This window comes from Globicephala melas, chromosome X (assembly GCF_963455315.2).
Source record: "Globicephala melas chromosome X, mGloMel1.2, whole genome shotgun sequence".
NCBI lineage: Eukaryota > Metazoa > Chordata > Mammalia > Artiodactyla > Delphinidae > Globicephala > Globicephala melas.
Genome location: NC_083335.1, coordinates 95,556,260 through 95,574,321, shown reverse-complemented (window position 1 = coordinate 95,574,321; position 18,062 = coordinate 95,556,260). Strand labels below are relative to the sequence as shown.

General features: G+C 36.3%; 1 protein-coding gene across 1 annotated transcript in view; it reads left to right on the top strand.

Annotated features, from left to right (window-relative positions):
- The first annotated feature begins 461 nt into the window (after nucleotides 1–461).
- Nucleotides 462–18,062, top strand: part of CFAP47 (cilia and flagella associated protein 47) — a 471,409-nt gene continuing 453,808 nt past the window's right edge. The window contains 8 exon segments of the mRNA XM_070044670.1: nucleotides 462–479; nucleotides 1,027–1,053; nucleotides 1,055–1,179; nucleotides 4,845–4,960; nucleotides 10,462–10,600; nucleotides 12,781–13,009; nucleotides 13,362–13,522; nucleotides 15,528–15,652. Coding sequence (XP_069900771.1) covers nucleotides 462–479; nucleotides 1,027–1,053; nucleotides 1,055–1,179; nucleotides 4,845–4,960; nucleotides 10,462–10,600; nucleotides 12,781–13,009; nucleotides 13,362–13,522; nucleotides 15,528–15,652 — 940 coding nt within the window.

Genomic DNA, 18,062 nt, shown 5'->3' with positions numbered 1-18,062 from the left:
ATTTTGCTTATTCTTTTCTCTGCGTGTGCCTGAGATATTCCTGCCTCCATAGGGAGCACCTTTCTTGCTTCTTCTCTACCTTTTACATCCATCCTCTAAGCCTGGGTTGAGTGTACTCCTTCTTAGCCCACAGTAATCATATTCTCTCATGGATTTTCATGATACTTATGTCTGCATCACTCATATGACACTTGATTAGTCCTTGGCTTACATTATTTAATTTTCAAGGGGTATATAGTCTGCTTCTTTAAAGAGATTATATACTCAGGAGATTCTTTCTAGTTGTGGGGAAAGAGCTTAGTTTTAGAGTCAGACAGATGTGTGTTTTGAGTCCTCACTGACACAGTGACCTTAGGTATTAATTGCACCTACAGGTCCCAGTTTCTCATCTCTACACTGGGAGCCTTAATATCAGCCTTACAGGGCTGTAGAAGTGTATTAAGTGAGCTAATAGACATCGAATGCTTTACCTACCAGACGTACTCAACACAAAGCAGTTCTTCTCTTCCCCCTTCAGATTTTTCCTGGAGTCTAGCAAATGTTTTTCGAGAACAAAAGTTCTTTTTCCTCATTGGTCTATTCCTTTTTATATTTCCTCCAAGTTATGAAGTCCAAGTCCTTATGCAGAAAGTATATAAAATGATGTATGTATTTATGATTGTATGTATGTGTGCATGTTTATATTGTGTATGTATTTAGACTGAGTAACATTTTCATTAGATTGCTCTTCCCTTTTTTTCTGTATTCTAGTACCTCATACTTCTAAAGGAGCCCACAAGCATTTACATATTTCTTGACTGACTGCATTTTCAGTTTCAGTTTGTGTACCATTAAAAGCATATCTGAAGCATCTAGAATCTGATAGGTATAGATATGGTCATTAAGTCTTTGCCTTTAGGGCAGGAATATTGCTTATGTCTTGATATATCTCTTGAAATAATGTATACTCCTAACTACAGTTGCTCATACTATTTTCTTATTAGGACTTAAGATGTATAATTTGATTTTGTTTTCCTCCCACTGAAGTTCAAACTGATTTTGACCAATCTGGATTAAAGCACTTGCTTCTGGCCTTCAGACGACAGCTATGGTAGAATATCATCCTGATAAGAATGAAGACACTTTTGACCAACTTCTTATTTCAATAGGAAATAAAACAATAGAGATCTGTCTAATTGGGTATGTATTCTTCATATTTCATGCTAATATTTTGAGCACTCTTCAAATATTAAGGGTCATAGTAATATTTTGTATTTTCTATGACTAATAGGGCTTTTTGTATCTACAGTTTCCTTACAACTGAACTTAAAGAACAAATTTTTAGCAAATTGTAGTGTTCAAAGCAAATGGAAGACTAGTTTTCCATTCTTTTTTTATTAAAATCATTAAAAAATGTCCAACAATTGCATGTTTTCTTTTTTTCCCCGTGAACTCGCACCCTATTTTATTTCCACCATATTTTCTGTACCTTTTGATAGCAAGATTTATTAAAGAATGCTATTTTTGCTGTCTCTACAATCTTACTTTCCATTCTCACTCCAGCAAACTCCAGAGGGGCTGTTTTCCCCACCTTTCCAGTGAAGTAGCTCTTGCATATTGCCAGTCTGTTGGTACCTTCCTTTGCCTTTATCTACTCCATTTCTCAGAAGCATTAGACACAATTAACCATTACTGCCTTTGTGGGCCACTTTATTCTCTTGATTTTCTTGCTACTACACCTCTTCAATGATTGTTCCTTCTCATCCTATGTTATTTTTTTTTTAATTGAAATACAATTGACATATAACATTGTGTAAGTTGAAGGTGTACATGTTGATGTGACACATTTATATATTGCAATATATTACTACCATAGGGTTGGCTAACACCAGTATCACATTACATAGTCATCATTTCTTTCCTGTGGTGGGAACAATTAAGATCTAGTCTGTTAGCAACTTTGAAGTTTATAATACATTTTTGTTGCCTATGATCACTATGCTGTATGTTAGCTCTCTGGGACTTATTTATCTACTAGTTCCCAGTTTGTACCCTTAAACAGTATCTCTCCAATTCTCCTACCCTCCAGCCTCTGGTAACCACCCTTCTACTTTCTGTTTTTATGATGGATGTATTCCTAAATGAATTATTGTGAACCCATATTCACATTTTAATTTAATTTTAAATTATTGTCATATTTACTTCACAGAATTTTAAATAATGCAGATGTTTGGCTTCAAAAAATCAAAATGATGTTTTTTTGAGATTGGCTGAAAAATATGGACTGATATAATGAATATAATACAGAACTAGGTAACTGGTTTGCAGATTAACTTTAATACAAATAATTTTTTTAATACAAATAATTTATTTGACCAGGACATTGTGCTTTTCATTTTATATTGAAATAAGTATAGTTCTGTTCATTATAAAATTACCCGTTAGAGCTGCTGTTAAAATTTTTGTGTTTTTTTTCACATACATACATGCATGATCCTTCTTTTCCCCAGCAAAATATGATTCCATAGGTGTTATTCTTTTGTCTCTGTTTATCCGGCACCAGCAGAATTAATATTAGAATATTAATATTTAATATTAATATTGGTATTAGATATAAGTCTTTTTATAATTTCCCTTGCATTTTTTTATTTTCATAAACTAAATTTAGATGTGCAATTATTTGGGTTCTCAGTGTTGTTGAGAAGTTCTGCTTTCTCACAACATCCCATTCTGCATAGGAATCAAACAGCTGACACATGTTAGGAAAGGAATAAGCTACTCCTTTGCATCATTGGAAGGTATTTATTTAGCTATCAGAGCATCCCCAAGTTTGGAGACCACTGGTACTTGGCATGAGCATGTTGGTCATTCCCCTCTCCAGAATTTCCTTCAACTCTGATCCTTAGTCAGGGTTCAACTGGTAACTCATCTTGCAGAAGGCATTTGGAGTCAAGAGGCACTTCTTCTGATAGGTGGCTAGATACTTTATTGTCCTCAGAGGTCAACTGTCTTGACGTGTTGTGGTGCATATGGGGCCAGAAAATGTTTTTTATACAAGGAGAAGAGAAACCAGTAGGAAAGCCAGAGAAACTGTTATATATTGCCATTTTACCACACCCTTACTGCTAAGGTTAAACCATATATATGTGTATGCATGTATGTACATGTATATGTGTGTGTATGTGTGAAGATTCTTAAGAAATTCTTCTTAAGATACTTTTCCACATCTAGCTAGAGAAAAAGTTTGAAAAAACGTTCAGCTTCACATCTTATATTGTTTGTGTAACTGGTTCCTCTTTTAGATCCTGTAAACTATTAATGCAATTATGTATACACATATAAATATATTGTAAGGAGATGTACAAGGTCATTGATCTTTTCCTGTCACAAAATTACAATCTCTATGAGAAGAACATGGGTATTTCTTAGACTATGCAGCATAAGTAGGACATTCCTGGCTGATCTCTGGAATGTCTGTACCTATCCAGTAATACACAAACACATATAAACACAGATCCCAGAAAGAAGGCCCAGACCACCAATGTATAGGCAGTATTTGTAAATGTTTTGTTCAGGTATTTTTATTTATGAATTTTAGTGTGTTTGTATGTATATATGATTGTATGTATGTATGCATTTATGCTTTGGAGGTTGTATCCTAAGTGAAGTAAATTACTTAATTCATGTGTCTGGCACATAATCTTAGGACTCAATAAAGATTAGTTATTACTATATTTATTACTGATGCTGTTGTTATCGTTGTTAGGTTTCTAAGGTAATGTACTTGAAGTCTAACAAAATGGATTCAAGTTTAAGTTCCCCAACGTTATATCCAGATAATTCCTTAGATAAATCATTTAAGCTTTTTAAGTCTTTGGCTTTTCATCTGTAACCTAGGAGCCGTAATATTTACCTACCTTTCAGGAAATTTGTTAATATCAAACAGGTTAATATACTTAATGGTGCTTTATAAACTATAAATTATTATCCAGATATAATATATATGTATATATATATATATCATTATGAGATGTGTATTTAGGATTAGAATGGATTTTTTAAATGCTTATGAAAACATATGCTACAGATACGCTACAGTGAGTCCTTTAAATTGGCGACACACATGGAAAATCAATTGTATCCTTTTGTTCTTAGGCCTTGTTTTAGTCCCCAAGTGATATTTTATAGTATCATAGCTCCTTTTATTTCATCAGATTTGGACCATCCAAACTAGTTTACTTTGTTCAGATAACTTGCACCCTTTTGGGGTCGGGGGGGGGGCAAAAGAATGTATTATAGGCTTAGTAGGAGATTCCAAAACAGAGTTCCAAATATATTTTGAGCTACAAAAATATTGAGATGTGTGGGTAACCTCTCAAGGTGAGTACTTGGGAAGGCATACCATGTACTTATGCATAAAGTCTGATTTCTTTATTTAAAATGTGTCTCATTATCTTTTTTTCGTGTCTTTATTTTACAGTTTGTTTTACTGACAGATGTGCCACCAGCAGACCTATAAGGAAACTGAAATATCTTTTTAGGAGTTAAGGTAAAAATATCTATATATGTCCCCCTGTGGATTTGACTATGAGGTTATAGTTGTTAAAATTCATCATATGGGGCTTCCCTGGTGGGGCAGTGGTTGAGAGTCCGCCTGCCGATGCAGGGGACACGGGTTCGTGCCCCGGTCTGGGAAGATCCCACATGCCGCGGAGCGGCTGGGCCCGTGAGCCATGGCCGCTGAGCCTGCGCGTCCGGAGCCTGTGCCCCGCAATGGGAGAGGCCACAACAGTGAGAGGCCCACATACCGTAAAAAAAAAAAGAAAAAAAAATTCATCATATCATCCTCTTTTCTCCTCTTCTAGGTTGATTCTATCCTGTCAACTGAAAATTGAGTCAGAAGTTAATTTTGGGACATTGGTTGCCAATAGTAAAGTATATTGTAAAGAGATTAATATCATTAACCATGGCAGAGTACCAGGTAAATACTTTCTGTCATATAAATTAACTTAGACTTTTGGAAGAAAATTGGTACTGTTTGAAATATATACCTTCTGCAATTAATGGATTCTCTGATTCACCCTACCCCTCCAGAAGAATTATGTTATTTGAAAAGGCTCAAAACTGAAGGTCCTTAAGTAGGATGACTGTAAAAGACTGATAGGTAATATCAGGAAAGATGAAGCTACATCCTTATGATTCTTATTAATACAACCTGACTCTCAGATGACTGATGATCTCCCTGAGGATAGAAGGCAAGGTGGTGTCGTGGAAGTGACATAGTCCTTAGACCTTTCCAGAGATAGAATCAGGACACAGTGCCTTACTAGCTGTGTGATCTGGGGCAAGTATCTTTAAGGACATTGAACTTCAGATTCCTCATTTATAAACTGGCTAATAAAATATACTGTGGTTAATTATGTATGTACTTAAGGTTGTAATATGGTACTTGACTTATCACAAGCACTCAGTAAATATTTGTTCTTTTTCTCGATCATATTCAACTTTGAATTCACATGATGATCCCTAGAAGGCTCTTACTAACATTTTGTTGAAAGTAAAAGTGCTTCTCTCTTCTCCATACTGGATTATTTCTAGACATTCTTAATGTGACCTAAGAGTTTCCATAAAGGGATAAGTGTGCCTGTGTCTGTGTGTGTGCACATGCATGTGTGTATGCACACTCTTCATTGATGATATACTGTAGGCATAAAATCACTTACCCTTTCATTCACTTGATTGGATGGTCAGCATCTGGGATGATAAGACTCACATTTTCCCCAAGCTGAGAAGAGGACTAGCTCCAGACAGGGAGGGCATTTCTCTCTGAGACTGCTTGTTGGATACATAAAACAGGTCTTAAATCCAAACCCGTTTTACAGTAAGTGAGGACGTTCTTCGGGGTTGCTTGAATGAGCAGTGGGAATTATTAAGACAAAGGCAGTCTGTCACTTTACTGATTTCTTCTGGGATATGAACAAATAAAACTGATAGTTGTTCCTCACTGAATGTTATTCATTTCACTTTCCATGCTTTGGTTTTTAAATGGCTGAATTTCTGATGCCTGTCAGACTGTGGAATATTAGGCTCATTTGTGGGCTGACTCCAGTGTTAAGGATGAACTCTCTTATGGTGATTGACTATAGGCTGTATGGTCCTTTAGATTGTCTGGTTATAGAGCAGTGATATGTAATTGAGAGAATTTTATTTGTATTCTTTTACTTTCCAAAATCTCTCTTAACTGTTGTCCATTCCAAAACCTTTAAAGTTTTGATCATATCCTCTCTTTATTCTAAAATCTCACCAAATTGTACAGTTTTATTACTTATAAAAACTCTCTATAAGTAAAAAATACATAATTTTAATTGAATATTTAATATTATTTTACTTAATAAAAGTATATGTGTGGACCTGAGTCCCTACATTTTAGGAAAAGTAATCCACATTGACTTTTAGTATTGTATTAATATTTTGTGTGTGCATAGTATTTGTAGTTAATACTATATTGGTAAATTATAATTGAGTATTATGAAATGTTAATTACTCTTACCTTACTAACTGAAACAAATTGTTATCAGTGAAACACATTTTCTTAGTGCTGACTTTGTCCCTCATTTTTGGAGTTGAATGATATTATTTTTTCCACCCTTACCAAAATTGATAGTATGTTTTATATTCACAGTAGCAAGTGCCCGTAAAGTGTCATAAAGTCCTCATTACCCACAAGCACAATATATAAATATTCATGAGAATTATAATGCATTTTCATGAAGAAAAACACTTAGGCAGAAAATAGATTCAGCAACCAAAGATGATTTTAATAAAATTTTCAAAAAGGATTTTATGTGACAAATATTTTATAGTTTTAGAGTCAAAGATCAAGAGTTTACAAACATATGTGTACTTAAGAAGACATTAAAAAGCCACATTCAGCAGATTCATGATTTGTATAGCTTTGTTTTCTCTCTCTGGTAGTGTCACTGAGGTTATTATCTTCAGTTTTATAGAAGCCAAAGTTTATGTAACAACTTCGTGATGTTTTATTTTAATAGTCTATTATGGAGTAACCATCCCTAGATTTAGCTGAAAGTTGTTGAATACATTTTGTTGTCTTGCCCCTTATAAGAATGTTTCCTAAATTTACGAAGTAGTGCTTGTCTTTTCATCTTGAAAAGACATGGTTTAATCTTTAAGATGTTTCTAATATTAGTGTTTTGTGAGCTGGGGAACTCCATGTTCTCTTTTATGCCTTTATTGTTTCTCAGTTTTTATCATTGAAGATTGAAAAAACATTATTTTAGCATGCCTTGAATTGCACACATTTCCCTCTTCCCCTCTTGAATCTTTGGGTACTTTTTCTACTACTGTGTTATGATGTAGAATAGTCTTTAAAGTCTCTAGTGTGATCTTTACATACCATTTCTGGGTTTGAACAGCTACCTTAGGACTGCTTTAGGTTTTGGGGGGTGATTTTGCCCCAAATATATGACCTTTCTCTTGCTCTTAATGTCTGCTGTCCTCCTTCCCCTGATCATCAGCATCATCTCTCTACATCACTGTCTAGAAAAGCCTGGCATCATCTGTAAACCAGAAAATTTGCTAAATTGGACCAGACCCAGGAGTGGTCCTCAGAATCCTGTCTAACTACCCAGAGAAGCACCCACTACTTATTGTCAATGCATTTTTTTGTTTTGTTTTCATGGAAACTGATGTCATGAAATCTCAACATACTTTTCATGCATAACACAATGTTAGGCATATACCAGGCATTCAGTAAGCCTTCATTTAACTGATTTGACCTGGAGCAAGGTGTTCCAGGTCCCAAATCTTGGTTACAATATTAACTGGCTGGGAGGCCCCAGACAAGGAATTTACACTTCCCGAACATTTAATGCCTCCCTTATACATTAAAGATAAACATAGCGCCTTCCTCCTATAATTGTGGTGATGATTAATAAAATGCTTAGCACTCTCTCTGACATTTATTAAGTGTTCAGTAAATATTCATTACTGATGTTAGAATTATTCTTCTTCTCCCTCCTCCTTAATTCTCTTTTGTGGACTGCTGTCCCTTTTTTCAGTACATTAGAAGTGAGTGTTGCTTAGGATTTGTCATAGACCCTCATGTTTCCTCAGTCACCCTGCTCTCCCTAGGCAATCACTTCCATTCCTGTTACTTCACTGAAGTCTGTACAAGACTTTGCATTTCCTTCAGGTTTTTCAGAGTTAACACATCTAAAACTAAACTCCTCAATGTCTCTCCCAAACTTCTCCTTTTCTGTTTTTCATTGAATGTCACCACCATGTATATGGCCAAGTCAGAAATTTGGCAAATCCTTGACACCTCCCTCCTTTTTACCCTCTACCCCCTTACTCAGTCAACTATTAAATCCTGTCTGTTCACTTCCTTATAGTGTGAGTAATCCTACTTTTCTCTGTCTCACTGTCACTTTTTTACAACAGTCCATAATCTTCTCTTCCCTTATAATTACATCAACCTAAATTATTTGTCTGGAGTCACCTCTTATCTCCTTCTAGTTCATTCTCCACACATCAGCCAGTTTCACATCTGAAAAGAAATGAAAATTTGATGACAAAAAATTCTTCAATGACACCCTTCTCCTAGGATGATGTTCTTGCTCCTCTTGTGAGCAATTAAAAAACCAGTCAAATATTTCATTATTACTAATGATATTAAAGTTACATAAGACACAGTAATGTTTGTGAGCTCACTGTTTTAATATATTTAAAAGATTGAACAATGTTCTTTTGTTAGGGGTTGTTCCTGAATAAGCTTTTGAACCATTCACTTAAAACTCTTTTGTCAAACTACAGAAAACTCTTTTGTCAAACTACAGAAAAGTGGTTACAGTATAGAAACTATTTCACTGACTCAGACTTAACTGAACTCATATAGTTTTCTTTTCCTGGAGAATTGAGTCAATAATATTTATTCATAATGGATATAATTTTACAGAGTTTTGTTTTATATTATGACAGAAAAAAATAAGCCTTAAATATTATGTCATTAGCAAGTCTCTAAAAATGATTGGATTAACAACTTTTGTTACTGTTTGCCTTTTTCATCTGGTCATCTCTGAACCTAAAGTTTTATTATCTTTTATATTTTCAGTACTTTTATTACGCTAATATTACATTCTCCTAAGTTACCTGAATAATTTTGGAAAATGTCATCAAATGTGATTTAAAACTGGTAAATTAGGAATTTTCAAAGTTGTTTATGTTGGCAGCATGCTCATTTGTGTTAATATTGTATAATGATATCAAAGAAACTCATAACTAGTTACCTCCCATTTATTGGACATTTTGAACACTGCTTGGTGCTAGGCACCATGTGGGGTGCCAGGACCACAACGATGAAAAAGAGATAGTACCTGATCTCACCTGCATGCTCTAAGATAGGCACCAAACATTACCATAAATTATGGACCATTTCTGCTTTCAGAACAAGAAATTTTTGTGGCCTCCTCATATGCTATTTGAGTCTAGAAACCCATTTCTTTCACCCTTTCCGTATGTGAACTGCATTAATTCGTTTATAGAGTAGTGGTAGTGGCTAGAAGTGTGAGCCCTGTGGTCAGAAACATCCAAGTGAAAATCCCAGCTCTATTAGTTAGTTACTAGCTGTAGTAGTCAACTATTGCTATGTAACAAACCACTCCATAATTCTATATCTTAAAAAAAATAATTATTTTTTTAGTTTCTCATTTTTATGCAGATTAGCTGGAATTTGACTAATCTAAGCTGCATGACTCTGCTTCAAGCTGAGGCAGCTGGGGCTGATCTGTTACTCACTGCAGGTCTCTGAGTCAGCTGGGTGGCTCTGCTTCTCATTTGCCAATGCTGAGGCACAGGCCAACGGGACAGCAGTTTCTTAAAAGAAACACTTTCCATGGTAGAAGAGCAAGAGAACATCTGGGGATGAAGCTGACATGTTGTCACTTCTAGTCCCATGCTATTTGCCAACGTAAATCACGTGATCAGGCCCCGTCAAGGGGTAGGAAAACATACTTAGTCCACGGGAGGGTAACAGTGGGGATGCAGAGAAGGTTAAAGAATTGGAGTTGATGATCTAATCTATCATAACAGTTGTGTATTTTTGGACAAGTTACTCAACCTTTCTAAGTGTCTGTTTCCTTATTTATAAAATAGAGGTAATGATTGAGCCAGAATCATAGATTTCATTATGAGGACTAAATAGAATAACATATGCACAGCTCTTAGCGTAAGTGTCTGAACACAGTAAGCAGACAGAAAATTTTAGCTGTTGATGAGGGTTGAGTCCTAACACGAGGCTTACATTTATTGGATGACCCTAGAGACAGGACTTACAATCAAAGCTGTGATTCTTGGTCCACAATAGACCATAAACTCTGTAATGTGTCTCTGTCCTCTACTAAGAGTGTGAACATTAACATTATAAGGATCCAAATGTAAACCATCTGCTCTTGTTCTCCTTAGGTATGTTTAAAACAGAATACCAGGGCCAGTTACCCATTGTCACTTTTCCAACCAGTGGTATTGTGCAGCCCAAGTCGTCAATGGTTATTAAAGTGGATTTCTGTGCAGACTGGCCCATAATTGTAAATGAAGTGGCAAAGTGAGTATATACTATGGTTCTTAATTCTAGTGTAGTGCTTAATACTTTCCTGTTTCACTTTTCATATATGCCTGTTGTATTTGAATGTATGTTAGCTTCTTCTTTCAGTCAGCATTCATTTATTGAGTATCTACTATTTGCCAAGCACTAGGGACTGAAAAATGGGAAGAACCAGAGAATGGCATATGGGTACACCTAACAGGAGCTCCTAGTTTGGATTTTGTTGGAGTCAGGGAGTGGATCAAGAAAGAGCTCCACTAAGGAGGTGATAGTTGAACCAAACACCTGTGGTTGAGTAGAAATTAGCCAGACAAAGAGTAGTGGTGTGATTTGGGCTGAGTGTGTGTGTGTATGTATGTGTGTCTGTGTGCAGGGGAGGTGGGTATTGGTGATGAGAGTGGGTTAAATGAGTGATTTCAGGCAGTGCAAGTAGAAGACTTGAATTCCTACAGGTTAATAGACAGTGTTACACATCAAGAGATCTGAGGCAAAGAGATGGAGGTGAGGAGTGATGAGAGATGAGACCAGAAAAACAGAATGGTGCAGGGTCCAGTTAAGGACCTCATGGGACAGCATTTTTTAATGCTATATGTCTCAGTTCATTAGCAGAATGTGCAATCACTATAATGGGTCACCACCAGTATTAAAACAATGAAATAGAAAACATCAGAATGCATCTCACATGGTAAGGGCAAGTGGCGTTTTGTAAAATTTGTTTCGTGTGTGTGTGTGTGTGTGTGTGTGTGTGTGTGTGTGTGTGTGTCCTGCATTGTAATGTAAAATGCATTTCTAACTGAAGGTCACAATTAAAAAAATGTTTGAGAAACAGTTGTGAGCCCTGATAGGAGCTTAGGTTCTATTGTAAAGGCTGTGGAATCTCAGGAAGGTTTTAAGATGGGAGTGTCTTGATTAGTTTGCTTTTTAGAAAGGTCATGTTGATAGCAGTGTACAAAATCGAGGAGTACAGATGTGGAGTGGATAGCCTGACTAGAAATTCTAATAGTAAAGCAGAAGAGAAATAATGAAGGCCTCATTTAAGGTACAAATTGGGAGTATGGAGGGAGAGAAGTGTGCAGATTGGAGATATGTTATGGAGGTAGATTTGACTACATTTAGTGACTGGTTATAGAAAGGGAAGGTAAGAGGAGGTTCAGGTCTGTGAGAGAAGATCTTGAGTTCTGTTTTGGAATGCTGGAATTGATTTGCTTTGCAGAATCCTGTGGAGCCTATTATATTTACTTATCTTGAGTCCCAGAAAAAAATTTGGTCTAGGTATATTGGTTTGAGAGTTGTCAGTTCATAAGTTGTAGATGAAGCATGAAATGTTGAAAATAACTTTGAGGAGGGTAGAGTATAAAAAAAGTAGGAGAGAAACAGCATTATTCATGGAATTTACAAAATATCCAAGTCTTAGAAGAATGAGAAGGCAGAGTCTAAATAAGTTAGAAGGAAAGCCATGAAAGTATGGTGTCAAGAAAGCTAAGGGAGGGGAGATGTGGAAAGAGATGGTATCAACTGTGCCCAGTGTGACAGAGATACACAGAGATACAAAGTTAATGACTTTGGTGATGGCTGTGAATTGGTCAGTGATCTGTGGTATCTGACAGGGTGAGATTCAAAAGGATTGCATTTATGCCAGAGAGGGATAAATGCGGGATGGAGAGAAGTTGCAACAGTGAATTCAAATTAGTCTGGAAAGTGAAGTTTTATGAGGGAGGATATTCATTTCAGCAAAGAAGTGGAGTTTTGCTGAGATACTTTACTTTGTAGGGAATTAGGTTATTAGGATGGGGATGAAGTTGGCTGTTGGACTTGGGGGAATGGGATGAGTTAGAAAAGAATCTCAGAATTCTAGAACTACAGGTGACCATGTAAATCATTGGTGATATGGAAATATCAGTAAGTGATTTTTGGGGTCAATTCATGCAGTTGTTTTCCATCTTTGTTGTTTCCCGGAGACAATGAATTAGGTTGCACATATGCTATTCTACTTTGCAGATTCAGACAGACAGAAGAACATGACAGTCTCTGGCACATACGTGAAAGGAACTGCTCTTAGTCCTTTGAATTTTAATTATTATGTGATTTTATAAAATTTCTGTTTATATAAACATTTAGGAGAAAAATAAAATATATAGAATTCTAATTAAAATATGTATGTATAATTCATTATCTTGTAGAGTGAGTTTGCGAGATCGTCCAGACATATTCTTGAATGTCAAAGCTCATGTTGTTGAGCAGATTATTGAATTGTTAAACATGAGTAATGATAAAAAGTTGGAAGGCATAAGCTTTGGTCCTGTTTTCTTTGGAATGTCAAAGATTGAACATGCACTTCTATACAATAATAGCCCAGAACCTATAAATTGGGTAGCCATAATGCAAGATGATTCTGTTGGAGAAGAATTGGTAAGTAAGTAGTGCAACTTACTAATAACCAACAAGCTGTTTAATTTTTCTAAATATGTTTTAACATGAAGATAGATATGATTTCATTTCATGTGTCTCCAAGGGTGACCTAAAAAAGTTCAGTAAATTCAGCTGACATTGATAGTAATCTATATCTGTTCTTATTCATTTTTCAATAGTTCTTTTAATTTTATGAGGTGCCTTGGTCAAATTTATGTATGTTACTGTTAAAACATACATATTCTCTATATCTAGACTCTGGAATTTCAATAATTATTTTATGACTTAATCTTAAAATATTTTATTTTGTGTTTTGCCTGAATATTCTTTTATTTCTGATTTTATATTACAGGGTACAAATATTCAACAAAGAACAGATGTTGCTTTAAATAATCTAACCTACTTAAGGAAAATAAAGAACATAGATATTACCACATTTATCTCCTATGTTCCTAATGAAGGGAGGTTACAGCCTTATCAAAAGATTTTAATTACATTTTGTTTCAGCCCAAAGTAAGCACAAATTAATTCCAATATGATGTTACTTATTAATGGAAAGTATATTAACCATACATTCATCAGATTGATTTTAATAGTAAAACTTGGTGGGCTTCCCTGGTGGTGCAGTGGTTGAGAATCTGCCCACCAATACAGGGGACACAGGTTAGAGCCCTGGTCCAGGAAGATCCCACATGCCACGGAGCAGCGAGGCCGCCACAGCTGCTGAGCCTGCGAGCCACAACTACTGAGCCCGCGTGCCACAACTGCTGAAGCCTGCGTGCCTAGAGCCCGTGCTGTGCAACAGGAGAGGCCACCGCAATGCGAAGCCCACGCACCACAATGAAGAGTAGCACCTGCTCGCTGCAACCAGAGAAAGCCCGTGCACAGCAACGAAGACCCAACACAGCCAAAAATAGATAAATAAAATAAATAAATTTAATAAAAAAAAAAAACTTGGCAGAAGGCACAAATTGGGTTTTTCTTATTATGGTTCTAAATATTTCTAACATGGTTAATATTATTTCCAATATTTAAAAATGTTTCTAAATACTTCATTTTAAATTAAAAATCTCTCCAGACCTTGTGGAAATGAGGTGATGGAAGTTTTGGGTTGCTTTGGATTTTGGCTGCAAACCAATCTGTTCAACCAAGACCTTATTGTCCCTGCAGAAATAGTCAGGTGATGGCCAGGGGCATGCAGTATGTTCTAGATGCCTCCAGAGAGGATGCAGTGCTCCTGCCAGGGCCAAATGCTTACTGAGTATCAGGAATATTAAGCCTATAGCAGCTGCTGGGATCAATCACACTTGCTTGCTGAAACTCACACAGACGTTTAGGACTTTTGCCAATGTATATTTTTCCCTGTACTTGGTTTGATTATTTAGTTTGAAAATATATTTGACAATGCTGTTTTAAATATATAGTAGCAATTTCAGCTACACTTGAGAGGTTGCAGTGTGTGACAATAACCGATCCAATTGTCAGTATGCTTACCCTTGTTTGTAAGAAGGCAATGTTTAATGTACTTTTCTCTGTGGCAGCAGGGTCACTTGGTGATACCAACTGTCCGATGAAGACTGAGTTGTGGTTTAATTTAAGGAGGGTAGTAAATCAAGTAATTGTTCTATTTGTACAACCTATAATTGCCTTGTTAATCATCTCTTCATGCAGGAAACTTCTTTGGTGAATCTGTAAGAGTCTGTTTAAGACACAATCTTTGAAATTCTAAATATTCTTTTCATGGCAACATGTTCATTTTATTTGAGAGTCTAGCATGAACACACAGGAATAAATATGATTTGTAGTCTTAGTTAAAGATGTTCTCACTATGCTATTTTGTTTCCTATGTAATATTTCACATCAGCCTTTTGTGTGTATGTTTGAGTATCCGCTGCTAAAAAGCTGAGCTCTAGGTAAGGCAAGTAAAGATTGCTAGTGCACAAGCCTGTGATGTAACCCATCTCTGTCTTTGGTCCTACTTCCCTTCTTCTCATCTTTCCTTTGCTTTTCTCCTCTGCCAAGGTTTGGCTGTTACCAAATCTTATTCTCCAAATTACTTGTTCTCCTCTAACAAGAATGTGGCTAGCAATATATGCCTAGTCCATGGGAGGAGACAGGTACATACGAGAGGTTTGCAGTTTCACCCTGGTGTAAGAAGGACTATTGTAGAGAATTGAACAGAGACCTTAGCTAGCAATGAAGTTTGCCTGGAAAGAAAATCCTTTACATAGAAAGTGGCATTGGAGGCAAGACCTTGACAACTTAGTATATTTAAATTCCTCTTATCTTACAAATAACATCATGAAGTCATTTTTTGGATCTTCACATAATATGAGTATGGTCTTCTTTTTGGCAAGTCTCAATGTCTTGTGCAGTAATTTTGGAAAATGGATCACAGTCACCTTTTTATTCCCGAATTTCGTCTGTTTGCATAGATTTAAGTATTGGGTTGAAATTCCCTTTTGAGAGATAATAAAGTTATCATCTTTGCTTTAGAAATAACTGTGATTTTTTACAGGCTAATCATTAATGGTCAAAAGGATGATCCTTCACACAGGCAAGACTATGCTCTCTTTTTGAGATTTGAGTCTGTAGGAAGTAAAGATGGATTTTTGAGAGATGATAACAATAAAACCATCAAAAGTAAGTACGAAGTGAACATTATCATCAAATGTATAGCTGTTTAAATTATTTAAAAGTTTGGACAGCAATATTTGTAGAGGCAGTTTAATAAAAATATATAATTCTGGACTACAATAAAAATGCAAACATTTGAGAGACCTTAACATGTCTTCTGTGGCACATTGAGAAAAGTCAGCCTCAGCATCATTTACATGATAATTTTCCAAGTTAGAATTTAGATGACTTTATTATTTTATTTTATTATTTTTTTAAAAAATTATTTATTTATTTATTTAGTTAGTTTTGGCTGCATTGGGTCTTGGTTGCTGCACACGGGCTTTCTCTAGTTGTAGTGAGCGGGGGCTACTCTTCGTTGCTGTGCGTGGGCTTCTCATTGCGGTGGCTTCTCTTGTTGTGGAGCATGGGCTCTAGGTGCAGGGGCTTCAGTAGCTGTGGCACATGGGCTCAATAGTTGTGGCTCGCAGGCTCTAGAGTGCAGGCTCAGTAGTTGTGACGCATGGGCTTAGTTGCTCTGCGACTTATGGGATCTTCCTGGACCAGGGCTCGAACCTGTGTCCCCTGCATTGGCAGGCAGATTCTTAACCACTGCGCCACCAGGGAAGTCCCAACTTTATTATTTTAAAATAACATTAGATAAACATGATGATGTAGAGTTAAGGGAATAAAAAAAGAAAACACACACAAAAAACCCTGCCTTCTTTTCTTTGTAAGCCTAGGTTATCTCTTAGAGATTAATATGGGAACAAATGACCTATTTCATCTTTACCAAACCTTTTGCTCTGTTAGAATCTATATAAAGAGACAGTCACTTTATTTACTAGTCACCCTATTTACTAGAGCTCTAGTAAACAGAGCGTAATATCCTGCCATAGGATATTGATAAGTGCATGTGCTTTGCAGGCCACACGTAAAGATGCAAGACACTTTTTACATTTTTGGGTAACGTTGGATGCGTTGCAGTGAGAAAAATGGAATTGGACTTCAGTTTAGCAAGAAAGATCAAAGAGAAAAATAATAGGCAGATGACAGATGAAATCCAGAAAGATGAGCCATGGCAAGTCAAGAGTCTAGAAGATTTACATGTTGGTACAAGTGATGTCATTGAGCAGAGTTGAACTGTGTTCCTAGGGCAGAAATTGATTGCTCTGTTACTATTTATGCCGCGGTTCGTGATATGGAGCTCTGTCTGCTGATCATAGACAGAACATTTATTCTAGGCTTGCAAGTTAATCTAGTTTTCAATGGCTAGAGATACAGATGCTAGGTTTTCCTTAGAGTCTAGGATTGGCTAGTAAGACCAAGAGTGAAGAAATATAAACTCTGTTTATGGGATTGTAGTTACATTGCTTTCTCTGCAAAACAGTTCTTTCACTTAATTAGAGCTCACAATTCATAGGTACTAGCTTCTTTCTAGTATCTCCTAAACTTCATATTTATGTTATTGCTCAGCTTATATTCCATCATCCATTATTTTAATCACCTTTTCCCTAGTATATGTAAATCTCTTGGCTCAACTCCCATTTTGGCTGAGTGGAAAACCTCTAATCTGATTAAATTCAACTCTTAGCCTACTCTAGCGCTGCACCTGGGAAGCTAATTGCGCTGGCGACAAACACAAAACCAGGCTGTGAGGTTTCACTTTATAACCACTAATCCCAACTGAGTCCTGGTGTTTGCCATTCCTGCTGTGTTCCTGCATGCATTCACTTTCTTTCGATTTGAGATTAGTGTCACACAGCTTCTCTTCTCCCCTCAAAACTCCAGTCCTTCCTCCTTCATCTTCACTCTAAGGTTACAAATATATTAAGTGACCTATTAAGACATTTCCACTTGGATGTCTACTAGACATCTCAAACTTAACATGTCCCAAAAAAGAACTATTGGTTTCCCTGTAACCTATCCCTCCTGAAGTCTTTCCTGTCTTAAGAAATGAAAATTCCATCACTTCAGTTGCTTATGCCAAAAACCTTAGCATTATCATTTATCGTGTTCAATCTCCTATTCTACATGCAATCCGTCAGCAAATTTTGTTAACTGTACCCTCAAAAGTATATGTTAAGTCTGATCATTTCTCACCATTCTTCTACTGCTCTTCCTGCAGCCATACTTCGTTCCTGGGGGTTTTTTTTTTGAGCATGCCAAGCCATTCCTAACTTAGAGTCTCTGTACTTGCTGTTTTCTCTGTTTAGAATACACTTTTTTTCTGGATTTTTCACATGATTTTCTTCCGGAGTCCCTTATATCTTTGCTCACACGTCTCCCTATCGGAGAGGTCTTTTGGGACTTCACCATATAAATGAGCAGCCCCAAAACATTGTACGCTGTCTTACTCTACCTTATCTATTTATTTTATTGTCAGTGTCACCTCACTAGAATGTAAAACCCATGAGAGGAAGGACATTGTCTATTT